General features: G+C 58.8%; 2 protein-coding genes across 3 annotated transcripts in view; one reads left to right on the top strand and one right to left on the bottom strand.

Annotated features, from left to right (window-relative positions):
- The first annotated feature begins 2,959 nt into the window (after positions 1-2,959).
- Positions 2,960-8,157, top strand: AP1G2 (adaptor related protein complex 1 subunit gamma 2). Its single transcript, XM_038741068.1, is given in 14 exon segments — positions 2,960-3,166; positions 3,954-4,078; positions 4,190-4,331; positions 4,414-4,420; positions 4,423-4,508; positions 4,727-4,864; positions 6,685-6,765; positions 6,889-6,987; positions 7,121-7,176; positions 7,288-7,325; positions 7,328-7,394; positions 7,469-7,609; positions 7,659-7,737; positions 7,942-8,157. Coding segments are annotated over 14 exon segments (1,482 nt in total).
- THTPA (thiamine triphosphatase) overlaps positions 7,074-10,192 on the bottom strand; it is a 77,336-nt gene continuing 74,217 nt past the window's right edge. Inside the window, exon 4 of one of the 2 annotated variants that reach the window (XM_038740975.1) lies at positions 7,074-7,150. The gene's annotated coding sequence lies outside the window, so the exon portion shown is untranslated. Of the gene's footprint in view, positions 7,151-9,930; positions 9,961-10,192 lie in introns of those variants that run through there. The other variant, XM_038740976.1, reaches the window with a different exon arrangement.

Here is a 10,192-nt window from a genome sequence, read left to right as displayed (position 1 = left end):
GCACGGGCCTGGGAGTCGGAAGGTCATGGGTTCTAATCCCGACGCCGCCACTTGTCTGCTGTGTGGCTTTGGGCAAGTCACTTCGCTTCTCTGGGCCTCAGTTCCCTCATCTGGGAAATGGGGATTGAGACTGTGAGCCCCACGTGGGTCAGGGACTGGGTCCAACCAAATTTGCTTGTATTCACCCCAGCGCTTAGCACGGTGCCTGGAACATACTAAGCGCTTAACGAATACCAGAATTATAATAATAATTTTAATTTGGGGGTCCTCACCTGAGGCAGGCCAGCGCAGGGGGCGAGGTCTCCGGGGATGGCTCGTTGTGGACAGGGAATGTGTCTTTTGAGAAGCAGCATGGCTTAGTGGAAAGAGCCCGGGCTTGGGAGTCAGAGGTCATGGGTTCTAATCCTAGTTCCGCCACTTATCAGCTGTGTGACTCTGGGCAAGTCATTTAACTTCTCTGTGCCTCAGTTGCCTCATCTGTAAAATGGCAGTTAAGTCTGTGAGCCCCACGTGGGACAACCAGATTGCCTTGTATCTACCCCAGTGCTTAGAACAGTGCTTGGCACATAGTAAGTGCTTAACAAATACCATCGTTAGTGTGGCTTAGTTTTGTTTTGATGTCTGTCTCCTTCCTTCTAGACTGTGAGCCCGTTGTGGGCAGGGATTGTCTCTGTTGCCGAATTGGACTTTCCAAGCACTTAGTCCAGTGCTCTGCACACAGTAAATGCTCAATAAATACGTTTGAATGAATGAATGAATGAATGAAAGAGCCCGGGCTTGGGAATCAGAGGTCATGGGTTCTAATCCTGGCTCTGCCACTTGTCAGCTGTGTGACTTTGGGCAAGTCACTTAACTTCTCTGCGTCTCAGTTGCCTCATCTATAAAATGGGGATGAATCAATCAATCAATCAATAAATCAATCGTATTTACTGAGCGCTTACTGTGTGCAGAGCACTGTACTAAGCGCTTGGGAAGTCCAAGTTGGCAACATATAGAGACGGCCCCTACCCAACAGTGGGCTCACAGTCTAGAAGGGGGAGACAGAGAACAAAACCAAACATATTAACAAAATAAAATAAATAAAATAGATATGTACAAGTAAAATAAATAGAGTAATAAATATGTACAAACATACATACAGGATGAAATCTGTGAGCCCCACGTGGGACAGCCTGATCACCTTCTAACTACCCCAAGCGCTTAGAACAGTGCTTGACACATAGTAAGCGCTGAACAAATACCATCATTATTAGTATTGACAATGGCGTGGCCTATCGTCGTAATGCCCTCAAAAATCTCCAGTGGCTACCAATCAATCTGTGCATCAGGCAGAAACTCCTCACCCTGGGCTTCAAGGCTGTCCATCCATCACCTTACCCGCTCCTACCTCACCTCCCTTCTGTCCTTCTCCAGCCCATCCCGTACCCTCCGCTCCTCTGCCGCTAAACTCCTCACCGTGCCTCGTTCTCCCCTGTCCCGCCATCGACGCCCGGACCTGGAATGCCCTCCCTCTGCCCATCCGCCAAGCTAGCTCTCTTCCTCCCTTCAAGGCCCTACTGAGAGCTCACCTCCTCCAGGAGGCCTTCCCACACTCAGCCCCTTCCTTCCTCTCCCCCTCGTCCCCCTCTCCATCCCGCCTCATCTTACCTCCTTCCCTTCCCCACAGCACCTGTATATATGTATATATGTTTGAACACATTTATTACTCTATTTATTTATTTATTTATTTATTTTACTTGTACATATCTATTCTATTTATTTTATTTTGTTAGTATGTTTGGTTTTGTTCTCTGTCTCCCCTTTTTAGACTGTGAGCCCACTGTTGGGTAGGGACCGTCTCTATATGTTGCCAACTTGGACTTCCCAAGCGCTTCGTCCGGTGCTCTGCACGCAGTAAGCGCTCAAGAAATACGATTGATTGACGGGTGGGCGTGGCCTGTCGCCTTGGAGACGTGTGGGCGTGGCCTGTCGCCTTGGAGACGTGTGGGCGTGGCCTCGCGTCTCGCAGGTGTGTGGAGGTGGTCACGTGATGCCCCGCCCCGGGACCCCGAGAGTGCCCAAGGGAGCCCAGCTGAGGAGAGAATGAGAAGAGCCTAGAGGGTCACCCCAGCGGGCACACGACTCGGGGCTACTGGGGGGCTACTGGAGGGCTACTGGGGGGCTACTGGGGGGCTACTGGGGGGGCGGGGGGAGGGGAGGCCGAAGGGATGCCGGGAAACAGGTGAGGAGTGGGAGCGCAGGTGAGGAAGTTCGACTGCGCAGGCGCGTTGGGAGGACCGCGCAGGCGCACTGGGACGACCGCCGGGCCCGGGGAAGGGGGGAGAGGAGTCGTCGCCGCGCATGCGCATTAAGAAGCGCGGTTAAAGAGGGCGGGGCCAACGTGCGCGTGCAGGGGCGGGGCTTGGGGAGCCCCGTCATTAGTATCAATTATTAATGACGATTCATTCATTCAATCGTATCTACTGAGCGCTTATCTTGGGAAGTCCAAGTTGGCAACACATAGAGACGGTCCCTACCCAGCAGCGGGCTCACAGTCTACAAGGGGGAGGCCGACAACAAAACCCATTAGCAAAATGAAATAAATACGTACAGATAAAACACATATTTTCATATGCTCTTTCCACTGAGCCACGCTGTCATTCAATCATATTTATTGAGGCGCTTATTGTGTGCAGAGCACTGCACTGAGCGCTTGGGAAGTCCAAGGTGGCAACATAGAGGGAGTGGCAACAACAGTGGGCTCACAGTCTAGAAGGGGGAGACAGAGAACAAAACAAAAGCGCTTGGGATGTACAAATGGGCAACGTATAGAGACAGTCCTCAACAACAGGCTCCCTTGGGAGCCCCCCAACCCCTCTTCTGGGCCCGGGGTCCATGCCCACCCTGCTCCCCCCATCCCCAGCTCTGGGTTCCTTGGATACTCCTCCTCCCCATCCCTACCCCCCCTGCCCAACCCAGGATGGTGCCCCCACCGCCGCTGAAGCTGCAGGAGCTGATCCAGGCGATCCGAGGGGCGAAGACGCAGGCCCGGGAGCGGGAGGTGATCCAGAAGGAGTGTGCCCACATCCGGGCGGCATTCCGGGATGGGGACACCCCGCAGCGGAACTACCAGCTGGCCAAGCTGCTCTACGTCCACATGCTGGGCTACCCAGCCCGCTTCGGACAGGTACCCGGGCACCGCCCCCACTCGCCCCCCTGCCAGCCCAACCTCAGCCACATCCCCGACCCCCCTCCAAACCAGCCCTTGCCCCTCTGTACCCCCCGACTACCGGCCTGGGATCCCCTGATACCCCTTTCCTGACTCCCCGCTTTCCACAGTCCCAGGCAGGGCACAACAGGACGCACGCTGTGGGAGGCAGCGTGGCTCAGTGGATACGGCACCGGCCTGGGGGCCGGAAGGACCTGGGTTCTAATGCCGGCTCTGCCGTGTCTGCTGTGTGACCTCACTTCCCTGGGCCTCGGGTCCCTCATCTGGAAAATGGGGATGAAGAGTGTGAGTCCCACGTGGGGCAGGGCCTGTGTCCAACCTGATTAAATCGTATCGACGCCGGCGCTCAGAACGGTGCTTGGTGCAGAGTGAGCACTTAACGAATACCATGATTATTATTATTTCCCCATTCATTCATTCATTCAGTCGCATTTATTGAGTGCTTCCTATGTGCGAAGCGCCAGTTCGGCACAAATAGAGACAATCCCTGCCCACAACGGCCCATCTGGGGGTCGCCCGTTTTCTACTCCCGCCACCGTCAGAGGCTTTCCCCTCTTACAGCATCCCCATCCTGGACACCGAGGCCCGTCCGGCCTGATTGTCCCCCTCTCAGACCCCACTGCCCGGTCCCCCACCCCCAGGGCCAAGGCACCCCAGGACACTAAGCTGGATTATGGAGAAACCAGAAGAGAACTGGGCCCCGAACAGGGTCCCCAATGGGCATGGCCCTCCCGGCTCCCCCCAGATGGAGTGTCTGAAGCTGATCGCCTCTCCCCGCTTCACGGACAAGAGGGTGGGCTACCTGGGGGCCATGCTGCTGCTGGACGAGAGGCAGGACGCCCACCTCCTCATCACCAACTGCATCAAGAAGTGAGGCAGGCGGAGGAGGGAGGGTGCCAGCGGGACCTCCAGGGGTGGGCCTGGAAGGAGCGGATCTCGACCGTCCCCGTGTCCCCCTCTCCCTGCCCCGGCCCGTCCCAGTGACCTGTGCCAGGGGTCGCAGATGGTGCAGGGGTTGGCGCTGTGCACGCTGAGCGCCGTGGGCTCGGCCGAGATGTGCCGCGATCTGCCCGTGGAGGTGGAGTGGCTACTGCTGCGACCCGCCCCGTATGTTCACAAGAAGGTGAGCGCGGCGGGCGGGCAGGGCCGCGCGGGCAGCCCGGGCGCCGTGCCCCGGTGCCCCATCCCCGCCCTCGCCCTCCCAGGCAGTCCTGCTGCTGTGCACGTGGTCCAGAAGGTGCCCGAGCTCTCCGATGTCTTCCTCCCGCCTTGTGCCCAGCTGCTAAATGAGCGCCACCATGGTGAACCCCCCCCCACACCCTCCTGGGGACCCCTCCTATTCTGCCCCTTCCCCCCGCCAACGTGGAGCGGGATGGAGGGCCGCAGGGGCATCGTCCAGGAGGAGGGGCCTAGAGGGTCGAGTGTCTCCTCTGGAGAAGGAGAGGTCGACCTATTTAGGAGGAGGCCCGGGCCGCCGTCCCCACCCCGGGCCTTCCGTCTCTTCCCTCTCCCAATCCGGGCATCCTCCTGGGCACGATGACCCTGATCGCCGAGCTGTGTGAGCGCAGCCCCCCGGCCCTGAAGCACTTCCGCAAGGTGGAGGGGGCGTGGGCCCCCGGCGCGGGTGGGGTGGGGACCCTCGGGGTCAAGGGAGAGGTGGGAGGCCAAGAAGCGGCGTGGCTCGGTGGAAAGAGCCCGGGCTTTGGAGTCAGAGGTCGTGGGTTCAAATCCCGGCTCCGCCAACTGTCTGCTGGGTGACTTTGGGCAAGTCACTTCACTTCTCCGGGCCTCAGTTCCCTCATCTGTAAAATGGGGATTAAGACTGTGAGCCCCCCGTGGGACAACCTGATCACCTTGTAACTTCCCCAGTGCTTAGAACAGTGCTTGGCACATGGTAAGCGCTCAATAAATGCCGTCATTATTATTATTACCCAGCAGGCGTGGGAATCCGGGGCCCGGAGTTCCAATCCCGGCACCGTCACTTGCCTGCTGTGTGATCTTGGGCAAGTTAGTTAACGTCTCTGGGCCTCGGTGTCTTCATCTGTAGGATGGAGATTCGATACATGTTTTCCCTCCCCGTAGCCTGTGAGCCCCTTGTGGGGCAGGGACTGAATACTACTACTACTACTACTACTACTACTAATAATAATAATAATAATGGCATTTTATTAAGCGCTTACTATGTGCAAAGCACTGTTCTAAGCGCTGGGGAGGTTACAGAGTGATCAGGTTGTCCCATGGAGGGGGGCTCACAGTCTTCATCCCCATTTTCCAGATGAGGGAACTGAGGCACAGAGAAGTTAAATGACTTGCCCAAAGTCACACAGCTGACAATTGGCAGAGCCGGGATTTGAACCCATGACCCCTGACTCCAAAGCCCGGGCTCTTTCCCACTGAGCCACACTGCTTCTGAATCTGGTCCCATCGGATTGTACCTGCCCCGGCTCAATAAATACCTGACTGTGAGCCCGCTGTTGGGTAGGGACCGTCTCTAGATGTTGCCAATTTGTACTTCCCAAGCCCTTAGTACAGTGCTCTGCACACAGTAAGCGCTCAATACGATTGAATGAAAATACCAACGTGATTATACCACGGTTCAAATCCCGGCTCCGCCGCTTGTCAGCTGTGTGACTTTGGGCGAGTCACTTCACTTCTCTGGGCCTCAGTTTCCTCATCTGGAAAATGGGCATGAAGACTGTGAGCCCCCCGTGGGACAACCTGATCACCTCATATCCCCCTCCAAGCGCTTAGAACAGTGCTTCGCACATAGTGAGCGCTTAACAAATGCCATCATTATTATTCCCTGCCCACGAGCAGCTTACAGTCTGTCTGCTTCCCTTGGAAGGTTGGGAGAGGATATGGGGAATTGGTTTCCTGGTTTGCCTTAGGTAACAGATGGGAATCCAGTGAAAAGGAGGAAGGGGGGATTTAGTTCTTCCTTCTGGGTCTGTCCTTCCTCCTCCCTCTTCCCAAGGACTGTGAGCCCCACGGGGGACAACCTGATCACCTTGTGTCCCCCCGAGCGCTTAGAACAGTGCTTCGCACATAGTGAGCGCGTAACAAATGCCATCATTATTATTCCCTGCCCACGAGGAGCTTACAGACTGTCTGCTTCCCTTGGAAGGTTGGGAGAGGATATGGGGAATTGGTTTCCTGGTTTGCCTTAGGCTCCAGTGAAAAGGAGGAAGGGGGGATTTAGTTCTTCCTTCGGGGTCTGTCCTTCCTCCTCCCTCTTCCCAAGGACTGTGAGCCCCACGGGGGACAACCTGATCACCTCGTGTCCCCCCGAGCGCTTAGAACAGTGCTTCGCACATAGTAAGCGCTTAACAAACGCCATCGTTATTCCCGGGCCTTCCGGGTGAGGAGGAACAGGAAGAGGGCACCGCCGTAGCCCCCGGCGTGCCAGGGAAGGGGTCTGCAGCCTCCGGGACCAGGCGTCAACCCCTCAGCCCTCGTCCCTCCGCCCTCTCCCGCAGGTGAAGCTTCTGCGGCTGCTCCGGATCCTGGGCCGGAACCACGAGGACAGCAGCGAGCTCGTGAGCGGCCTGCTGGCCCAGGTGTGGGGGCGAGGCTGAGGGCCGCGATGGGGCCGGGAAAGGGGACCGGCGCCTCGGCCCGAGGCTCCCGGAGGGCCTCCGGAGAGGTCGGTGAGGGTGACTGTGAGCTCCCGCCCGCTGCAGGTGGCCACCAACACGGACGCGAGCCGCAACGCGGGCAACGCGGTCCTGTACGAGACCGTGCTGACCATCGTGGAGATCCGCTCCGCCTCCGGCCTGCGGGTACTCCGGCCTCCCCCCATCCCCGGGACCCCCCGCTTCCAGGACGGCCTCCTACGTCCCGCAGCCGCCTCTCCCCAGCTCCTCCGGCCCCCCGGTTTAGCGGGGACTCCCAAACTGGCTTCCGTCCCCGCAGGTTCTCGCCGTCAACATCCTGGGCCGCTTCCTGCTCAACAAAGACAAGAACATCAGGTAGGGCTCCCGGCCCCTAAGCTCTCCCTCGCCCTCCCGGGCCTAGGTCCGAGAGGAGCGGGGCCCCCCGCGCCATGTGGCACACAGAGACGCCCTCACGCCCCTCCGCAGGTACGTGGCGCCGACCTCGCTGCTGCGGCTGGTGCCGTCGGCGCCGTGCAACGGCACCGACCCACGGTGGTGGAGTGTCTGCGGGAACCGGACGCCTCCCTGAGCCGGTGAGCCCCCCGGACGGTCATGGGGCGGGAGGGGTGGCACGGGAGCCCCCCGGGCAACGCTGTCCCCTCCCCAGCCGGGCGCTGGAGCTGAGCCTGGCCCTGGTGAACGGCTCCAACGTGCGGGCCGCCACCCGGGAGCTGCAGGCCTTCCTGGAGCCCTGCCCCGCTGACCTGCGGGCCGACTGCGCCTCCGGCATCCTGCTGGCCGCCGAGAGGTGAGGGGGTGGGCGAGGGGCGGCCCCGGGGCACCCCGCGGGCCCCGAGATCCCGTCGGCCTCTCCCGTCCGGGTTCGCCCCGTCCAAGCGCTGGCACATGGACACCGTCATGCGGGTGCTGACCACGGTGAGAAGAGGGAAGGTTGGGCGAGGATGACCCGGGGGCGGGCCGCTGTTTTTAAGACTGTGAGCCCACTGTTGGGGAGGGACCGTCTCTATATGTTGCCAACTTGTATTTCCCAAGCGCTCAGTAGAGTGCTCTGCACACAGTAAGCACTCAATAAACACGATTGATTGATTGATTGATTGAAGGGGCACCTTCTCTCCCCAGGCGGGTGCCTACGTGCGAGATGACGCGGTGGCCAACCTGACCCAGCTGATCGGGGGAGCCGAGGAGCTGCACGCCTACTCTGTGCGCTGCCTCTACGGCGCCCTGGCCGCGGACATCTCCCAGGTACCCCTCGAGGCCCCCGCACAACGACCCCCCCCCACCACCTCCAGACACGTCCCCACATCCGGCCATCCCACCAGAAGCAGCGCGGCTTAGCGGAAAGAGCCCGGGCTTGGGAATCACAGGTCGTGGGTTCCAATCCCGGCTCCGCCCCTTGTCAGCCGGGTGACTTTGGGCAAGACACTTCACTTCTCTGGGCCTCAGTTCCCTCATCTGGAAAATGGGGATGAAGACTGTGAGCCCCACGTGGGACAACCTGACTACTTTGTATCTCCCCCAGCGCTTAGGACAGTGCTTGGCACATAGTAAGCGCTTAACAAATACCAATATTATTATTATTATTATTCTCACCCCCTCCAGGTTTTCCCCTGTGTGTGAGGGGAACTTGTGTGTGTGCCTGCTCTCGGCCACCAGAGGGCAGTGGAAGCCCGGGCAGCAGGACTGCTGCTCTGGGCAGAATCCTCCTCCTCCCCCTCCTCCCTCCTCCCTCCTCATCCCCCTCCTCCCCCTCCTCCTCCTCCCTCTCCTCCTCCCTCCTCCTCCCCTTCCTCCCCTCCCCCCTCCTCCCCTCCCCCCTCCTCCTCCCCTTCTTCCTCCTCCTTTTCCTCCTCCTCCCCTTCCTCCTCCTCCTCCCCTTCCTCCTCCTCCTCCCCTTCCTCCTCCTCCTCCTCCCCTTCCTCCTCTTCCTTCTCTTCTTCCTCCTCCTCCCCTTCCTCCTCCACCTCCTCCCCTTCCTCCTCTTCCTTCTTCTTCCTCCTCCTCCTCTTCTCCCTCCCCCTCCCCTCCTCTTCTTCCTCCTCCTCCCCTTCCTCCTTCTCCTCCTCCACCCCTTCCTCCTCCTCCACCCCTTCCTCCCCCTCATCTTCCTCCCCCTCTTCTTCCTCCTCCTCCTCCTCCTCCCCTTCCTTCTCATCCCCATCTTCTTCATCCTCCTCCCCTTCCTCCTCTTCCTCCTCCTCCCCATCTTCTTCATCCTCCTCCCCTTCCTCCTCTTCCCCATCTTCTTCGTCCTCCTCCTCTTCCTCCTCCTCTTCCCCTTCCTCCTCCTCCTCTTCCCCTTCCTCCTCATCTTCCTCCCCCTCCTCCCCGTCTTCTTCCTCCTCCTCCTCCCCATCTTCTTCATCCTCCTCCCCTTCCTCTTCCCCATCTTCTTCATCCTCCTCCCCTTCCTCCTCTTCCTCCTCCTCCCCATCTTCTTCATCCTCCTCGTCCTCCTCCTCTTCCTCCTTCTCCTCCTCCCCTTCCTCCTCCTCCTCCCCTTCCTCCTCCTCCCCTTCCTCCTCCTCCCCATCTTCCTCCTCCTCCTCCCCTTCCTCCTCCTCCCCATCTTCTTCGTCCTCCTCATCCTCCTCCCCTTCCTCCTCCTCCTCCTCCCCTTCCTCCTCCTCCTTCCCTTCCTCCTCCTCCTCCTCCCCCTCGTCTTCTTCATCCTCCTCCCCCTCGTCTTCCTCCTCCTCCTCCCCCTCCTGCCCTTCCCCTCCCTGTGCCCTTGAGAAGCAGCACAGCATAGTGGATAGAGCACGGGCCTGGGAGTAATAATAATAATAATAATGTTGGTATTATATTAAGCACTTACTATGTGCCAAGCACTGTTTTAAGCACTGGGGTAGATACAAGGTGATCAGGTTGTCCCACATAGGGCCCCCAGTCTTCATCCCCATTTTCCAGATGAGGGAACTGAGGCCCAGAGAAGCGAAGTGACTTGCCCAAAGTCGCACAGCTGACAAGTGGCGGAGCCAGGATTAGAACCCACGACCTCTGACTCCCAAGCCCGGGCTCTTTCCACTGAGCCACGCTGCTTCTCTTAGAAGGCCATGGGTTCTAATCCCAGCTCCACCACTTGTCTGCTGGATGACCTGGGGGAAGTCGCTTCACTTCTCTGGGCCTCAGTTCCCTCATCTGTAAAATGGGGATGGAGACTGGGAGCTCCACGTGGGACAGGGACTGTTTCCAATCCGATCTGTGTGTATAATAATAATAATGGCATTTATTAAGCGCTTACTATGTGCAAAGCCCTGTTCTAAGCGCTGGGGAGGTTACAAGGTGATCAGGTGGTCCCAAGGGGGGCTCACAGTCTTAATCCCCATTTTCCAGATGAGGGAACTGAGGCCCAGAGAAGTGAAGTGACTTG

The sequence above is a fragment of the Tachyglossus aculeatus genome (assembly GCF_015852505.1).
Source record: "Tachyglossus aculeatus isolate mTacAcu1 chromosome 12 unlocalized genomic scaffold, mTacAcu1.pri SUPER_6_unloc_1, whole genome shotgun sequence".
NCBI lineage: Eukaryota > Metazoa > Chordata > Mammalia > Monotremata > Tachyglossidae > Tachyglossus > Tachyglossus aculeatus.
The sequence above is the reverse complement of the archived record's forward strand: the minus strand, read 5'-3'. Positions and strand labels throughout refer to the sequence as shown.